This window comes from Melopsittacus undulatus, chromosome 8 (assembly GCF_012275295.1).
Source record: "Melopsittacus undulatus isolate bMelUnd1 chromosome 8, bMelUnd1.mat.Z, whole genome shotgun sequence".
In the NCBI taxonomy this organism is placed as follows: Eukaryota; Metazoa; Chordata; class Aves; order Psittaciformes; family Psittaculidae; genus Melopsittacus; species Melopsittacus undulatus.
Window position 1 is genome coordinate 49,452,648 of NC_047534.1, and position 19,759 is coordinate 49,472,406.

Below are 19,759 nucleotides of genomic sequence, written 5' to 3' on the forward strand. Positions count from 1 at the left end.
TTATTGTGTAACTTTGCCATATTCTTAAGGTAAAATAATCTTGAACACTTTTTTTCAGAGTTCTATTCCCTGCCTCTTTGTGCCCAACTACAAGGAAAAAGTAGCATTTAGATGTAGCACAACGACCTAGAAGATAAAGGTACTAGAAAAAATGTTTTGTTTATGAATTGCCATTAAAATGTACTAATATTCTCTAAGTAATTTTAGCAATAAGGTTTTGGCCTAAGACTGTGCAATTTAGATTTTTTTGAAACTAGCCTTGCAGAGCATGATAAATAGCTCATGTGAGCTGTTTCCATTACTTTGAGTGAAACCAGGCTCCTTTTGCAAATAGTTATGTCTTAGAGTTCAACATTTGCCTTCTTTAAATACTTTACTTTTATTTGTCTAAGATTAGCTGTTTCATAAACATTCTTTGCACAGATTTATTCAAACCTCTTTGCTAAATACTCTGTTAAGATGAGAATACTGCACATAGATAAAATTCTCCATTTTCTTAGAGACAAAGTGTTATTTGTCCAGCTGTATTAATAGGATATTAATCAAGAAGTATCTGTCCCGTTATTGTTTAGACTCTGGTACTGCTGCATTTAAGTACCTCACAATCTTATCCACAAAATGTTTCTACAAGGAAAGGATGTACTGATGCTCCAATTTTGTAGCAAGGTCTGGACAGGTTATACAGACAGGGGTAGCCCAGAGCTTTTGACAGAATGGAAAACACACCCATGGAGTCCACCAGAATCTCTATTCTTTCCTGAGGAAAGATGAAAACCATTTTAACCAACTGATCCTCTCCAATCAGCACCACTCAACAGCTACTTTGTCATTTCTTTTGTCCAAAAATGGCCATATAAACAGAGTGCAAATGGTAAACTACCAGTTGCGAGGCTGGTGTGGTATTTCAAGATCCACAGATGAACCAGAAACATACAATTCAAGTACTAAGTAGGGATCCAGACAGACCAAAAGCTTTGGTCAAAATCATCAAAATGGAAACAACTGAAAAAAAAACCAACCAACCAACCAGATTACTGTGGCATAGTCTGTGTTTTAAAGTTGGGTGAGAACTGTTAAACACAGACTGTAGTGTCCTGCATTTAGTATATACAAATACTTCAGTGGACTAATATGAGCCAGGAACACCTTCCTGACACTTTGGAAGTTCTGATGGTCAGATGTAATCAGGCACAGATGCTGTGGACCTCTGGGTGACAACTGGCCAGAATATGAAACAAAACCCTGATAGGACACAGTGCTTTAGCAAAGGCAGATGCTTCAAAAGGGGTTTTCAAACGTGAGAGAGGGAGCTGTTTAAAGATAGTGAAAAAGAAAAAATGCTGACTGTCTGGGTGACTCCTTGAACTAAATTCCCTGTTGGAGTTAAGTCTTTCCAGTTTGCTGGGTCCTGCTCACTCAGCTTCAGCACAATCCACAGTAAACTCTCACTGTCCTTTGAAAGAACTGAGCTGTTTTCCCATTAAATCAAGGCTGCTAAGGTAGAAGTGGAATTCAGGTTTCCTGTGCCACAGCAATTAAGGACTCTCATCCTGAAAATGGGAACCCTAGATCCTATACGGGAGAGGTGGGGGTCACACCTGCACCTTCCATTCCCTGGAAGGTTACAGCATAATAGCTGAGAAGGGTCTGCAGAAAGTAGTGGACATGCAACAGCACTCTGAATGGCACCCAGAGAGCACTGATGCTGTCATGAAATTTAGGATTATTCCAGGCACAAGTCTTTGTTTTAGTGTCTCTAACACTTTGTCTGGTTTCTGAATCCCAGTGGTATTGAGGTAGGATGTATTTTGGCACACCATGAGACATCCCAAACTACTGTGAAAGATTTACTAAGTTAACTTTCCACTAAAAATGCAAGAGTCTTTACAAGTATCCCATTTACTTCTAACTTTGAAGTTAAAAAAATTACAAATGCTTTAACTAGCTAAATATTTATAATAGCTTGTCTTATGCATGCAATGCATAATGCCTTCCAAGTACTTTAGCAAGCTAGAAATAGAGAAACATTCAAAGCTGAAAGAGCCATATTTGGGGTGAAAAATGGAAATTGTTTAAAAACACCACCAACAGTTAGAAATGACATATTTTAATATATGGGCTATTTTAGGCCAAGCAAGCTGTAAGGATTATAGTTAGAATTTGGTGTGAATAGCAGGCCAGGATATCATACTTGCAGAAGAGAACAGCTGTCAGTAATACAAGTAAATAAGCAATAGAAGCCTTCCGAAGAAAGAGATGTCTGCACCAACAGAGAGCCTGAAGCCTGAGTTCAGGACCGGTGTACAGCACTTTCAGTGCTCTTTCCTGCCATGTCCTGAGTTGCCTGGTGAGGAAGCATCGCCTGAAACAAATACCTACTATCCAAATTACATGCGAGATGTCCAAGGTGTGCAGTCTAATTGTTTTGTCTTACAAAGTTCCTGTAACATGGATGGTCTTCACTTACTGTATTTTGTTCCTCACTTAAGCAGCAACGCTCACTTTTCTACCACTTAGATTTCTTCCCTTTTGGACCACCCTTTGACAGGCAGCACAATAGCAAGGTCAACAGGTGAAAGCCCTGGGCTCTTTTCAGCACATGCCTACATCCTCTGCAGATATGAAACATCTCTGTGAGAAGTTCACGATGCTGGCAGAAACAGCCAAAAGATGTGTATTCCAGTGATGCTACAGCTGTCAATATTGTCACTTGACAGGAGCTGGCAGGAAAGCTTTCCACTGCAGACCTGACCTCTGCCTTCACTGCTTTAGGTACTCTTCAAAAATCAACTCCCACTTTCTCCCATGTCACATAACGTTATGTTCTTTACTGGGAAAGACTGAAGAAGCATACCTTTGCTCTGCAAGCAATACATTTCCAAAGCAGAACTTTGGGAAGACAGACACACAGCTAATTACCCTAAGTGCTTAAAAATTTGCACTAAATACATTTATATATATTCCATTAGACAATTTTCTGCAGCTTAGCTCTTTGAAATTGTTATGTGCATCTGCAAATTGCAAAGTTTTATTCCCTATAAATCAGAAATTGCATTGTGGCACTTGCATCCTTTGTTCTTCCCCTGCTTTTAAAGTCTGTTTGCCAAATGCAGTATTTTTATTCACTGAAATTTCATAACAGATGGTGGGTGCAGACTGATAGTAAGGCATTTTCACAAGTAATAAAATGAAAAGGCATTTGACCATTCTTACAGGCTCCCAAAGAACTCAAAGCAGCAAGGCAGGGCAGGGAGGAAAGCAGGAGAAGCTTCTGCTTCTCTCATGTCACTTCACCCCTGGGCCTCAGCTGGGTACTGCAAAGCACTGAACATACTGTGACCAATAAAGAACACTCTATTTTGTCTCAGTTGCTGTTTCAGCAGCTCCAGACCACCCCCTTTCACCAGATAGACATTCTATCTAAAAGCTGTTGCATTAATGTTTTTTTCCATGTACAGAAAGCAGTTTTATAAATTTTCCTATTTGGGCTGCACAGGGGCCACAAATGAGATCACAGCCTCTTTCTTCAAAGTACCACACAACATTATAAATCAAAAGCTACAGCTTGAAGTCAAGACTGGCAAGGAAACCTAAGTAGTATTATTCTTTGCCCAAGTGAGACAGAGAGTGTCACTCCTTTGGGATAAGTCTAGATAGCCTAGAGAGCCCAGAAAGAAAATGCAGTAAAGAAGATATATACAACTTCAGTCAAAGTTTCTCAAGTCGGGGAGATTTACCCCCATTCAGGGATATTATGGCTGTAATACTTTCCTCCTTCCCCTTCAAGTCTGAGATTGTCATGGGATACCTAATGACAAGCCAAACTGACCTGCCTAGGATTATAAAAGTGTCACCATTTCCCAGAAACTGGAGGTAATTTTCTGAGTCCCCACCTAGTAGTGTATCATCACTTCCTTCCTCATTTCTGCATCTTTCACCACAGTACATTGAATGCAACCTCAGCTTTGAATAAAAGTATATCAGCAGTTATATACAGAGGAACAGTAGGCTATAACCTTCTATCCTTCCTCCTAGTCATGATACCCATCAAGAGCTTCAAAAAGGATGGAAGAAAAGTAACTATTTCAAAATCACATGGCTGATAAGAGAATCTCCCCTTATATACATAACATATACACACTATGCACACTGTACAGCTATAGGTGAGCATTATTTTGGAAGCATACACGTCATCCCTTGCGATCTTCATCCTAAGTTGTGTAGCTTCAGATCTACTTATTTAAGTCTCAGCACACACACTGAATCTCAGTTAAAATATAAAGGCAGCTACTATGCCAAAAGGAAATGTTCTGAACTGTTCTCAGCTGGGAGTCTCATTTTGTGCAACTTATAGAAAGGCTTCTGAAGAGCAGCATATTAACACAAAACACAAATGGTAACTGAACAGGGTACAATGACACAGTTCTCACAAATGTCTCATCAATAAACATCATAAAAGGCTTGCGTCAAGAAATACTACTCCATCAACCAGTATATGTAAACCACGGTAAATAATGAAAACATAAATACAAGAGCAATAAGGAAGGCAGGCAGGGAGTACAAATGATATCACTGAAGCACAAATAAAGCAGCAAGGTTACTGGTGAAAGCAGAGGGTATTTTCTATAAGGGAAATTGTGCATATCTTCCTGCAACAAGACAGACTAGTTCTGGGGTGAAGAGTAAAGTGCATAGACTCATTCTTTTATCAAGATGCTGGAGCCAAAAGAACCAAGTCTTTTGTGTTTGCGAAGAGTCACTCGGGAAAATAATTTGAATTTATCTTTAATTGAAGTACTTGCACATCTCACATTGCAAAGTGAATGCTCTCATCAGAATTCAAGGAGGGTTTTTTTCTGCAGTGTAACTCACTTCAAAATGCCTCTGTTCTTGAATGAGTCTACCTATGCTGTCCCTTTTGGTTTGAGCAGTGAATGTTGAATTCACCTGGACTGTCAGATTAACTGTCTGAAGCACCTCCATTCAGACAGGCAGTAAATGAGAAAGGGAAAAAAGATGCACCAAAGATGAAGAAAATAAGAAAACACTATAAGGCTCATTTTATCCTGTGCTGCAGGCAAGGCTTGTCTCTAAAGGTATCAGGCAAGTACAAATGCAGTCTTAAATTCATCCAATAAATGTATAAACCACATTTGCACAGAAAATGAATAAGCTAGCATTCACATGAAAAGGGTATTAAAAATTAAGTTAAAAATTGGAATCTATTCTTGAGTTGTTAAAGCACATGCATTTTCTGTAAATAGAAGCAAGCAACCACATAAGAAATGCAACCTTGTAACTTTTAATAGCTGAGGCATAAGCATAATCAGTTATGATGGAAACTCCAGATTACATGTTCTCCTCTCTTGACCTTGGAGTCACAGTGTTTCTCGCTAGTTGTAATTAATACCCTTGTCTTAGAGGGGGCAAGGGCTTTTGTACGGTATGTCCGTAAATGCAGGCACCCTAATATCCTTCGTATTGTCACAAGTGCCACAGACCGAGTCTGTTTAAGGCTGCTGCACACCAGCAGCTGGGCAGCCAGCCCGTCTCATTTCTAAGCACAAAGGACTGACCACAGAAGCTTAATTTGGTGAACACCCCGTTTACAAGCGCAGTGAGGAGAGCACTGGAGAGCTGACCCTATAGTGTCTGCATAACAAAGACTAATCTTTCACTCTATTGACAAACTAACATTCGCTAAGCACTCGTGTGGTTCAGACCTTTGTCCTTCAAACTGCTTCCTTTGTTTACACGTTTCATGACAAGAAAAAAACAAGCAGTCTAAAAGAAAATCGTTTACATCTTGTTTGAAAGGGGGATTTATGTCCAGCTCTGCCCTTCATCAGATTAAATCTGATTGATGACTCCTCCAACTCCGGCTGAGGCCATAGCAACGTCCATTATGGGGACTGCCCAGGTATAAACTCAGCTTTATCTCAAAAGAAAAAGCAAAGCAAAAAACCCCCCCCACAAACTAAGAGCACCCAATTTATCTTTCATCAGCCTCTCTTCATTAAAATATATATATATATATATATATATATGTTTGTGCCCCTATCCCCCATTCCTCAAAGATGAGAATTGTCAGGCTAATAAACAATGATGAAAGGTAGCAAGAAGTTTTGCCTTTGCACTGCAGGAGAAACTCTGTTGTCGTCAGTGGCACTAGAGCAAGAGCTCAAGCCCATTCTGGAAGCCCAGAAGAAACTGATACAGAATGATGCGCAGAGTGAACTCTAAAAAATGCTGATTGTGAGATACTGAAATGTTATTTCCTGGAGTAATTATCTGCCTCAGCGAGTGCACTGACATCAGCAACACTAAGGTGGTTTGAAACTTCACACAGCATTGTGTAATCTCAGTTCTGTTAAACTACATACTTAGAGTAACATGCCTCTCCTCTTTACAGCATCAGTTAGAGTACTATATTAGTATTTTTAAGAAAATTGGTCTATTTGCCTCTTAACTTCCTAAGTATAAAACAGGATAGTTTCCTACCTGTAAGACATCTATAAAAAGATGTTAAACTGCATACAAAAGACTTTCTAATCCGGGATAAAACACAGGCTCTTCCAAGAACCACTGTCCCTGCAATCACATCCAGTATTGTGGCGCTCAGCCTCTCACAGATCACTGTTTTAATTATCTTCCTGTTTGAAGTAATAGCTAACCATTCACTGAACTTCCTGTCCCATTTCCTCTCTATACTGATAGATTTTGTACAAATACATATAGGTAACCCACCTGTAAAACGCTGGTAATTACAAGTTTTACAACAGATCACGGTGTCAAAGGAAATTAAAATACAAAGGTTAGCAAACAGGGGCTCTGAGGCCTCCGGCGGGATGAGAAGAGATGTAAGAAACAAAGCCAGCACCTCAGCCCTTAAAAAAAGCAAACCAGAAAGTACAGAGCAAGCACACAGCAGGCAGAGCTGGACTGCAGCCATGCTCCTGCTCACGCCAGAGTGAGACTGTTTCTTGTGCCCTTTGATGGTAGAGGTTAGCACTGTCAACAGGGCACAGAACCCTTCAAAACCTGTACACAGAGGTGCCTGTAACTTGAATAAAGACATTTAGAAGAGAAAGGTCATGGCCCAATGCATGGATTGCAAAAGGAAAGACATGTAGCAACTTATGGGGCACTGGGACAATCTGCATATGCTGCATACAAGACAGCAACACATGGCAGAGGAGTTTGTTGACAAGTTAATGACTGTATTACTTACATTGATGCCTAAACAAAAAAAAAGATGCAAATCTGTTTTTTCTGTAAGTCTAACTTTGGAAACTGGTACCTAAAAATGTGCATCTGTCTGTGGGGAAAAAATACTGTTATCACTGAATACTGGAGCTCTGAAATTTAAAGCTCAAAGTCAACATAACTAAGACACTGCTATTTCAAATACTTGTTTCTTAAAGGGCTTCTTCCACAAATCCATATATGAATATACCTTGAAGGATTGTAGAGAGCTCCAAATATGTCACAAAAGAAAAAGGCTGTACATATGTTTCTATAATGAGAAAAGTGTTGTATCTGTGAAGGCTTGTACAACAGTGACTTCTGCTGTGAAAGCCTTGTCAAACCAGCAATATCAGTTATTAAAGCAGAAACTTCCTGGTATTGCTCCAATTACTCAAAACACTTAAAATGCTTTAAACAGGACTTTATATTTCCCACAGAAGCATTTACAATGTGAGATGACTCAGTTCCTGTTCTTGTTCCTACAAAGGGAAAAGTGTCTATTTTAGTGGGCCAAAGAGAAAGACAGAAATCACTGTTCACTAGTCCCAAAACAAAACTTTTTCATTATCAGTAAATTCTGAATACAGGTGGATTCAAATGAGTTTTCAGGACTTACACCTGACATTTTGATCTGATGCTACTGCATCTTATCAGAGTTAAAAGCAGAGGGCGTTTTAGTGAACTTCCATTATGCCTGCATCCTACAAACCCTTAAGGATTTTCTTTATAGAGAAGAGTGTAACAGCATATTTAACAGCCTGTGCCTCTAAGAGAAAACTGACTATAATAATGGGCTTTGAAAAAAGTTGCTTTGGTTTTTCATTTAAAAAAATTAAAAAAAAAAGTGGTTTCAACAAAGAGCTTTACCTACAATAAAAGAGCCCATGAATCCTCACAAATTTTCATAGAGTTATCTTCTGGAAAAACAATTACTAACAAAGAAAAAACGTCTGTTGCCCATAAATTAGAACTAGTTAAATATCCATTGAAAAATATTTATTTGACTAAATAAAAGAACAGTCTGCATCCGACTGTTTAAAGCCAATTTTCTTGCATGTGTGTTCATGAATAGGTGAAAAATAACTCCCTGCACAGGCTATACACATTGAGCTAGTCAGCATAAACTGTCACAAAGGCTTTCCATTTTAAGTCATACCTTTTATAAGTAGGACTTGACACTGCGCCAGTCAGCCTGATGCTCTCTCATGCTTTTTGCATACTTTAGAGACTAGATTATTATTGTCTGGTCTCAACTAAAGATCTGTGGCCATACAAGGCTTAGTATGCCTCCATCAATTCAGAGTCATTGCTACAAAACAGCCCGTACTAGGTGTTGGGATTTAACACACCAGAAATGTTGGATTTACAGATAAGAAATATGCAATACTTTTCAATCCCTTCAAAACTACCATTATTTGAACTCCCATTAACTGTGCACTGTAGACTGCCGCATACATTATTTTAAGACTCAGTCACTTCGGTTTTTCATGCCACAGGTAGCAGCCGTTGATTTACAATCATCACTAAGGCTGCAAGTTCTCACCGTTCATTTTGCTAATACTTTTGTCTTCTGGAAGAAACTGCCATAGAATCCATGTTCTTCTGTTTTCTTAAACCTAAGTTTAAGTCTGGTTTGTTTTTTTGGTTACTGGGGTACTTAATGATTTACAAAAAACAAGACAAGAATTTTCTGCCAGGCTTGTGACCTTGAGGATGACAGTTTAAAACCCTGCTCTTAATCTTGCAAGAAAAAACAATCAGTGCTTAAAAATGACTGTAAATGAGACACTATAACTATAAAAACAAACAGAGTGCCAGAGATAATGTTTGATGTGTCTGTTGCATCAAGGGAGAGTTTCTCAAATTTTAAAGAACAATCTGGTAAATACAAGTCATCTTCCATGTATTATTGTTCCTGCTGAAGAAATAGTTTTTAATGTCTTCCTTTATCTATTGTAGTTTTTGCACTGGCCATATTAACATACTGGGAAAAGATTTAATCTGTCTCACATACCAGAAATACTTCTTTCCCCTCCAATCATTACATTCTGCACTACACACAATAAAAATCCCAAGCAAACTTTTAATGATGAGTGATTACATAGTATTCCTGCTTTGAGCTGCTGGCTTGAGACACTTTGTAAAGGGTACTTTTCCAGAAACCACTAAACATTTTCCTGAAAACAGAGAATACCAAGAGATTTGATAAAACATGCCAACAGCCATCCATTTGCCTAACGCCTCATTTCAATGTTTATCAAATTAAATATTCCATTCCAATTTATTTTATTTTCCAAATATAATTTTCAGGCTCAAAAAACCTATTTAAGGTAGGTATGTTAAGAATCAAACAGAAGGCTAAATAATTGCAAAACAGAACATCAGTTTTTTAGGGTTTTTATCAGCTTCATTCTAAACAATTTGCCATATTTGTTTCACACTCACTAACATATATTGGTCATTTACTTATCTGTAGTGCCACTAATTTTCAGGAAGTGTTCTTGGTGCGTGTCTTATCTGCAGAATTAGAATTGTTTTTAAAAACCAGAAGAAAAACAACAAAGAAAACAAACCACCACAGTCAGAAAGCAAAGGAAAATCCCACACTGGGTAGGTTAGCTGACCTAACTTCCTTCCCCCAACCCCACCTTCAGGAATAGGGTACTTCCTTTTGGAGTGACTATAGAACCATTAATTCACACCATGAAGTAGGATGACTCAATGGATTATGATGGAACAAACCCTTATTTAAACAGAAAACACATCTGATAAGTAGCACGGGATAACAAAACCCCACAGAAACCAAATTACTGAAAGAAAGCAGGCTTATATCTGGCATATTTGAAAGTTGTCTCTGGATTAAAGACCTCCTTCAAAAATTCAATGGAAAAATAACAAACTGTCTCTGTTTTGAAGGGCAAGATAAGATTGTGGTAGAGCTACAAACTTCCTGTAAATTGATTCTTCCTTGATCCAATAAATTTGTTCTGTGCCAGGAGAAAGAAGCCCTGTTTCCTTTACCAACATTAGTTTTAATGCCTAGAAAGCAACATTTCCATTTGTTCATGTGGTAGTAAACCTTGGCTATTCAAAGCACCTTCATTCAATCTAGAAAAGTTGCAGAGAACAGGTATCAGAAATGGAGAACTTACCATTTAAGAGTCTAAGAGGCAAGTTTGTTTAGCCTAGTAAAACAGAAGCTGAAAGTACATATTCTACATCATGTGGTACATCTACTGAGGCACGAAGTTAAAACACTATTTTCACAAGTATTATGGTGCCACAGATGCATTTGGTCTGGGCATCAGATGCTTTCTAACAAGAAGGAGTTAAATTTTAAAAGTCTCATTGTCAGAGCACTGAAAGCAAGAAAGAAAATTCCTTTAAAACTTTGGCTTAACTGTTTCACAAAAGGATTTCTGTTTCTAAGTAGGTCTTGCTGCTTTTAAGAGAACTGAAAAGCATTTTAAGGGTCCCTGACCTTCAACATTCAACACTGGTTTGTTGCTGTTCCTGGTTTTTCCATCATATTATCCATTACAGATTGCCTATATCTTCAAGTGACTGACAGTACAGAGTGTAAAATAAAAATTAGGATTTGGTGCAAGAGTATGTTGGAAAAGAAAGAAGAAAAATATGGCTACTTCTGGTGAGTTCCAGTGTTTCAGAACTCTTTTTATAAACTGACCTCTTATAACTTCAGTAACATTCTAAGTTATAGCAAAAATGTTTATCATTTGAATAGTGGCAGTTTACTTCTAGTGGTCAAGCACCATTTGTGGATTTCAATAATTTGCAGCAAGTCAGTTCAGCTATACTTCTGCATACCTTACTAGTGCTGTGTTATCACAAAATCAGAACAGTGCACAGAGGGAAATCCAAATTCATTCAGAGATTGCAGCTTCTGTAACCCAGCAGAGGTCATAAAATCCTAAAGCTGGTGTCTGGACTTTCTCAAGTCATCTTCTTATGCTTACCAAGTAGGTTCTTTTACAAATGTCCTGCTGACACTGCTGGAAACATAGTAAGGCATCACTTTCAGAAACTGCAGACGTGGAATCCTTGCTAAAGCATAGGCTGCTGATGCTGGAGTGGATCAGCCACTCCTGTTCACATCATCAACACTGAATATAACAAGTGTCTAGAATCAAATCAGTAATTAATGCACAAAAACAGTAAAAAAAAAAAAAGGGGGAAGTCTTGTGATGTATCCATAATATAGTCCACTCCTATTCTGAGAAAAATTTCATGGAGCACTTGTCAAAACTATACACCTGTGTATGGTTACCCAGCAGAAAAATGTCAACTGTAAAGAAAAATGCAGCAGCAGTTGTTGATCAGAAACCCCATTTCAGGTCCAGAAGGCACAGAACCACAGATACGGAGCCAGGACCGAAAGCATCCTGCTAGGTTAGCTTATCCAAAGACTGAAGCACTATGAAATACACCATGAAGAAGCACAGCTGTAGACTGAAAGCCAGTGCAGCCCCAACAAGTCCTTACTCTACGATGTCAGGAGACAGCTCTGCTCACGTCCTGTGCAGAACAACAGAGCAGTGTCAGAATCAGATAAGAATTCAAGTGTCTCTTGGAGTTCAAACTATGCAACTCTGACGGAAACTCTGCCATGTTAAGTCCAGGAGGAGGGGGAGGATATGTGATAGATTTTTTCAACTTCATTTGAATTATTTTGCAGTTGTAAAATAGTCATTCTGGCACAAAATATGTGGTAACACCCTGAAATAACTGAACCACATATCAGTCAGTGCAGGCCCTAACAGATCACACTATAATTGCAGCTATTAACCAAACATTTTTTACTACAGTACAAGACAGGGTATAAAAGGATGAGTATTCATTTGAACGTTAGAAACAGATTTACAGCCAGAAGGCTACACAGTTCATCAAACCTCAGATATAAGTGATAAATTTGCCACCGTGGGACCAACCTTAAGGGTTGCTGAGGACAAGCAGCTTGTATCATTGTCCTGGAATTGAGCTCTGTGTGTTTGGTTTCTTCCATAACCTACTCGTTACTGTAATAATGTGAGCAATCGCTAGCAATCTCAAATCTCAGAAAAAGGGAACAAGTTTCTATCTCTTACCTTAAGATCTTTTGGTTGACTCCACTAGAATTATCATCTCAAAATGCTGTAATGAGCAGTTAATCACAGAACTATAAGACTTACAATTGCATTTAGACCCCTTGCAAGTACTTAGAATGCATTTTCAGCCTTTTATTGCTTATACTAGCCAGTCATCAGACTGGCTTGAAATTTAAAACCTTAGGTTTGTGACAGGTGATCAAAGTAACTGTCTTCAGAAAGCAAACCAACCTTTGCCGTCCGAGGAAAAGCATAGGGAAGATTACATGTCATTCACATTCACACTGAAGAATTTAAAAGAAAAAAGCCATTACCAATATAAATGAAATTTTATCAAGGAAAAGATTATTCCCCCCCCAAGCTCTTGAATGTATTTAATGTTTTGACAGATTCGTTTACAGTTTTTGAGACATAAGTGTACTGTTATATATGCAGTATACATGTGGATTAAGTTAAGGGTAAACTGCTGCCTGAAATTCTAATAGATCTTTAGGAAGATGGGAAGAACCTAAAATCCTGTGAAAGGCTAAACTGGACACTTAGGTAATAGGGTTTGGGAGGAAAGGGGGTTATTTTATTTTGTGCATTGGGTTTGACGGGGCAGGGTGTTGTTTTTGGTTCAGGCTGGTTGTTTTAGATGTAATATTCTAGCTCTTGGACATGCTCTTTATACTGTGAACAAGCAAAGGAAAGGGTTACCAAAAAAGACACTGTATCTCTGAAAGCTTTCTCACCCACTGGTATTATTTCCTTCAATATGATGCACACAGTAACTAACCTAGTGAACACAAACATTTAGCATATAATATACTATTAATAAAACATATCAATGACAGATAATTCATCATAATATGAAGTGACTAAGTTACATTATCCAAAGATTTTGGTGACTTGCTTCTTAAGAAAATTATTAAATCTCTGTCATTTTCCCTCCAACTTTTTTAGAAAAAAGACTCATCTTCTAAAAACTTCTAAAAGCTTTTAAAAATGTGAGTTACAAAAAAAATATCTGGACTCTCATGCTTCATACATGGGGAAAACCACTGCACTTTGATTAGGTGCATTTTGTAGAGGGAAATTAATTACAAATTAAGATATATTGAGATCAGTATACCTTTAACAACACCTCTTTTTATACCAAGTTACAAGATGAAAAAATGTCGTGGTTTAAATATATATATATTTATTTAAACATATATTTTATAGATATATATTTAGATATAAATATTTAAAATATATATTTAAATAAATAATGTTGTGTTGTAAACTCAGTCAGACACACAGTCTCTCTCTCACTCCCCCCCTTTATCTCCCCCGCTCCTGGAGGGATGGGGAGGAGAACTGAAAGAATGTAACTCCCACAGGGTGAGATATGAACAGTCCAGTAACTAAGGTATAACACAAATCACTACTGCTAACACCAATAATAATAATGATAAGGGAAATAACAAAGGAAGAGAATACAACTGCTCACCACCCACTGACCGATACCCAGACTGACCCGAGCAGTGATCTAACACTTCCAGGTAACTGCCCCCAGTTTATATAGTGGGCATGAGGTGCTGTGGTATGGAATACCTCTTTGGCTAATTTGGGTCAGGTGTCCTGTCTCTGCTTCAGAGTAAACATTACTGAGCAGCAACTAAAAACATTGGTGTTATCAGCGCTGTTCCCAGGCTGAAAGTCAAAATCACAGCACTGCACCAGCTACTAAGAAGGAGAAAAGTGACTGCTACTGCTGAACCCAGGACAAATAAATATAAACCAAAAAAGGCTTAAAACATTTTCCATACTGGAGGTCTACAAGATAAATTCTAGTACAGAAAGTATTTTTAGTTTTTTCAGTCCAGTATGCTTTTAATGCATAGTTTACTTAGAAAAGGATCCAGTGAAACCAACTTTAATATATAAAGTTACAACATTCATTTGAAATTATTTATACTGCAATAAACCATTTTTATAAAAGCCTGGAAAGAACTTCTTGTTAAAATAGAGTTGAACAATCCCAAGTAAAGCTAGCATGTTTACACTTAAGTAATAGGATCCGCTATTCACCTGGGTTTTGGATTTACACTCACATCAGTTGGGTTGTGCTAGCAAAAACATTTCTGAATACTAACAGAAAAAGAAGTCAAACTGAATAGATAATTTTCTACAAAATGTTCAATGAAAAGTTACTTTTTCAGTAAAGAACACCAAAATATTTTCTAAGCAAAATGACACAGAATTCAGGATAAAAAAATACCCAAAAAACAACAAACCAAAACCAAACCAAAAAAAGAAAAACCAAAAAACCAAAAATCCAAAAATAAACCTCCCCACCACAGCAACCAAGTTAATAAGAAATTCTAACACTGACACAACAGCCATAAGAAAATTTACTGGAAGAGGCCAAGCAAACTTCTTTTATACAGTTCCGGTTTCTACTGCAGATCTGGGACCTTTACTACTCGTTGCAGAAGACCTAAGTCTGTCTTGTTGGGTAGAGAAGATAACAAGACTGTACTTTGACTAGGAATACATCCATCTGAGATGCATCTAGGAAAGCTGTTCACAACTGCTTAAGACAATGTTTGTGGTCACTGAAAGGGATATGGCCTCCAAATTTATCAGACACTGAGAAAGGACCCTTGTCTGAGGTGGAGAGCTTGGCAGCTGTTGGATCATAATTCTGGATCTGGCAAACACTTGTCCTGCAATTCAGATCAATGTGGACTGAATGTAAATGTTTGAAAGCAAGTAGATGCTTGTCAACATATGAACAACAGATCATACATATGGGCTTCAGTAGCTTAAGCAATTTTATGTCAGTTTAGCTATAGAAAAATAAAGTTGAAAGATACTGATTTCTAGCTAACTCCTTACCTGCAGGCATTTATGGTGGCTTATAAGCATCAGAGTAACACTTTCAAACTTTTGTTGCCTAGCTGTAAAGGTATTTTAAATACCCACAGAACTATATTCTTTATTTAAACACCTGACAAAGTTGCTCTTTTTGGAACAAAGGCCAAATCTAGCTCCAGAATGTAGTATAATAAAATGGTTTATCAGGAAACTCTTTAACTGAACTAAAGGTATCTTTCTAGTATTTAAGTAAGACTTCAACGCTACTTCCTTGAGATCAGAAGATATGCAAGGTATGGCTGTTACTAATCTGCCAGAACCTGCCTGTTCTCATTTTCTTCATCCTCTATTAGAAGCTGGAACGATGGAAAAGCAGATTGGTGCAAGTCCTGTCTTATGACTGAAGGCTATTATTAGGTATGACAACTGCCCATCTACCAACCCAGTTCCTGCTGAAGCTGACTATTTGGCATCTGAGAGAATCCAGCAAGTGATGAAGCAGGAAAGTTAATACAAAATAACTAGCTTCCCTAAGATTTCAGGTAATTCTATGAACAGAAAAGGCTGGTCTGTCTGCAGTGTAAAGCCCAGACGTAGAATTCTACAACGTGCCTTTAAGCTAATAATTCACATTTTTGTTTTCCCTATTTTCCAGTGATACTCTCTCAAAACCAATAGTGAGACTTCTCTAGTTAAAGCCTTCATCCAAGCAATTACATTTCCACTTGAAATCCTTAACACCACTGGGTTAAGGATTCTGGGCCAGAATCTTAAAAAACTGTAAACACAAACCCAGCATCTCAATCTTATTTCTTGTGTCCTGTGGTTTTTGAATGTTTTTGGTATTTTCGTATGCAAGGCTGGGCAAAACCATAAAACTGAAACTTGTTCCTGTCAAGGAACTGAACCTATATGTGACAGTTTTAGTCAGAAAGCAGAACCTTATATGAAGACTCAACAAAACAGAGTCAAAGAGAACATTAGGTATATGCACCTTTTATACACAAATCAAGTTACAGAAATTGACCTTTATTTAGTTATCAGTTTCTTTTAACTTTTTTTTTTTTTTGATACAAAGTGACATTTTCATTTTAGTACAGAAAACCCACATCAGAACAGTACCTGTCTGTTTCAGTTGTACCACTGGAGTCTACTCTGACCTCAAACTTTAAAAAACGAACAAAAAATGAGATAAACAAAACAACTTCTGTCCCTCACCATGAAAAGTACTTTGACTGTAATTCATCCATACAATTTTCTACTTTTAATTTATATATATATATAGTATTATAATAGTATGGCATTACTATATAAAATACTATATATATATAATATGTATTATAGTTCAAAATACTCTATATAGGATATAACTATATAGACGCTATATAAAGTATTTTGAACAATAAAATAGCATCCATAAAAGCAGAATTTAAATTTAAGACCAGATCTTTCTTTTGAAGAACTGTGCAAGAAGAATCCCTTTTTTCAATTAAAAAAAAAGCTGTGAACAGAAGCAAAACGACAGCCTGTAGTGTAAAACTAGAAACCTACATAATGAAATGTTAGGAACAGAGACCAAGAAACAGTTCTACTCATATGACATTTTAAAAACAATTAAAATACAGTACCCAAGAAACATGGCACAGGAGACAGAAGAGACAGGTAAAAAACCTGTGTTAGGAACACAGAGTCAGAAGTGCAAAAAACAAAAAAGGAACTGATACAATGGAGTTTGTACAATATGTAAGTATTGCAACCAAAACTAAACGATCACTTATTTTTTGACAGTGAGAACACTAACAATTTAGTACCTTACTAAAGGCTTTTAATCAAAGCCCTAAAACTGTGGCTGCTCTTAAATAAAAACAATCTATGTGAATGATATACACTGAAGTACAAAGCTTAAGAATTACCCTGCAAAATTGCACCAACATAAGCTTTCCATATTTACAGTATCTAAAAAGTGACAGAACACAGCATGCTAGGCCTAGCTTATGACTCTTCCCCACCAGTACTTAACCCAGGCCCAACAACCAAAAATTATTATTTTTCAACACACATTAAGCTTGGATTGTTCAGAGATATTATGATGTTTAAATATTAAATTCATGCATAAAACAAGAAACGATATCTTTGACAGACAAGAGCTGACAGGATACAAACAGTGGTCTGCCCTGTAAAGGAGTGTACTTCCTTCTGAGCTTACTCCCAAGACGTACCGATTCAATCCCATGTTATTACCTGTTTGTCAAGTCAACAGTGTGCTTGGAAATGGTCAACATGGTAACTAAGATTCATGTTGTGCATAAACCATTCATTCATATTCAGAAATTTCACTCCGTGTTGGAGAGTTACCTCATTAAATGAAAGGATGCAGTTAAAAAAAAATCAAACAAAAAACAAAACAAGACATTCAAGTAAACAGTAACAACCAAATACTTCGAAAAGGTTTTTGTAAACTTGCCATTCTACAGGATTTTGCAGCATTGTTAAATTCTTTACTTATGGACAAGTACATGCAGGTCACAACCCCTCATGGCAACCTGTCATGTGTACACGTATGACGTAAGAGACAAGCTCGGTGAAGTGATCTACCCCTTCTCACGTGCCTCATTGGGTCCTTGTGTTCAGTGTTATCATTCCCCTTCATGAAACAGAAATCACTTACGGATATCTTTATAAAGACAGAAATGGACTGAGTCCGTTGGATAGAAAGTTAGTTGGTTATTTATATCTGCAAAGTAGTTTCACAGCAAAATAAATCTACAGCGGGCCAGCTGGGATCCACAGGACTTTGTTTTGTTCTTGATCAACAGTTGTCATAATCTGAGTGCAAATGCTTGAAAGGGCTCCTCCCTGGACGATGCCTGGAGAAAAAGAACCCCCCCACACACAAATGAGACTGAAGCAAACTGTTGTGACTAATTACAAGAGCAGTCTTCTGCATTTTTCTGCAAAATGTTTATCAAAAGATCAGAACTCATCTGCCCAATTCAATATTTGCCAGATGCATGATTCTATTAAAATAAGGAAAAGAATAAAGAGAACAAAGAGGTTAAGCATTCAATATACAATTTCTTCTGCTAATTCTTAAAACAGGCCAGGGAAGTCACAGAACTGATAGCTATAATCAGCTAAGGCAACTGTTTTGTTAAAGGCCTCCATGTACTATTTTCAGAGGCATCAGGTGGCAAAGTTTAAGTCTAAAGATGGTCAGAACCTGCTATAATAAACCTTCTCTGTCCAGCATGTGGTGTTAGGAGTTTCATATTTATGTGGTAATATACATAGAGACTATAGCTGTAGCAACTAGAAACTATTTACAAATATTAGAGAAGTAAATTATGAGGCAGCTCACAGATTGCTGAGCTAAATAAAGCAGCAGTGGTTCCTACTCTGATTCTTACTGTCAACTACATTCAAGGAACAAAAGGCCAACAACAAGCAACTCCCTGAAAATCAATTCAGAAGATAAAGGAACACTTTGCATTCTACCCTTGCTAAACGTTAACAGTCATAAAAAGTAAAATGCCAACACTGAGACAGAAGACTGTATTAGCTTTAAGGCTTAAAAAGTGAGGAACTTCATGACTCAAGAAATATGTCAGCGAAGCCTCTGGCCTCAGCAACTACTAACAATGGAAAAATATAGAAAAACTTACAAGGCTTAAGGTATTATTTACTTTTTGAAAAGAAGCAATTTGATCTTAACCATGTTAGATGAGTTTGGATGCAGAATGCAGTAACCAACAAGGTCTGTGAAAGGTGACGAATGACAGCGGGGAAGTGATTCAGATGACACAACACACTCACAACTTGGGGCAGGAAAAAAAGCCAACTTGATAGGGTCATGAGTCAAAAAAAGAAGTAGTCACAGAACTCAGGTCTGAAAGAATGTTATACAGCTTTATAAGAAAGCTGCCATGTCAGAATTAATTACCCTGACAGAACTAAATCTGGCCAGGGACATTAAGGGCAACAAGAAAAGCTTCTATACATACACTGGGTATAAAAGCAAGACTAGGGAAAATGTGGGTCACCTCCAGTAGAAAACAGGAGACCTGGTTACCAAGAACATGAAGAAGGCTGAGGTACCCAACAACTTTTCTGCTTCAGTCTTCACAGGCAAGAGCTCCAGCCACACCACCCAAGTCACAGAAGGAAAAGGCAGGAACTGGGAGAATGAAAAACTGCTCTTTGTAGGAGAAGATCTGGTTTTTAGATCATCTAGCGAACCCAGGGGCGCACAAGTCCATGGAACCTGACAAGATACATCAGCAGGTCCTGAGAGAACTGGCAGATGAAGTGGGTAAGCCACTATCCATGGTATTTGAAAAGTTGTGGCAGTCCATTGAAGTTCCCACTGGATAGAAATGGGGAAACACAACTCTTATTTTTACAAAGGGAAAAAAAGAAAGACTTAGGGAACTACAGGCTGGTCAGTCTCACCTTGGCACCTGGCAAGATCATGGAGCAGATCCTCCTGCAAATTATGCTAGGGCACATGGACAATAAGTGCATTACTGGTGACAGCCAACATGGTTTCACTAAAGGCAAATTGT

The 19,759-nt window shown here is 37.7% G+C and overlaps 1 protein-coding gene across 4 annotated transcripts in view; it reads right to left on the reverse strand.

The window, feature by feature from the left end:
- Positions 1 to 16,205: 16,205 nt before the first annotated feature.
- Positions 16,206 to 19,759, reverse strand: part of DLG5 (discs large MAGUK scaffold protein 5) — a 110,709-nt gene continuing 107,155 nt past the window's right edge. For all 4 annotated transcript variants that reach the window (XM_031052105.2, XM_031052106.2, XM_031052104.2 and 1 more), the window contains one exon: positions 16,206 to 18,064. In XM_031052105.2, the coding sequence (XP_030907965.2) occupies positions 17,961 to 18,064 (104 nt within the window). In that variant the 3' untranslated portion in view covers positions 16,206 to 17,960. The remainder of the gene's footprint in view (positions 18,065 to 19,759) is intronic.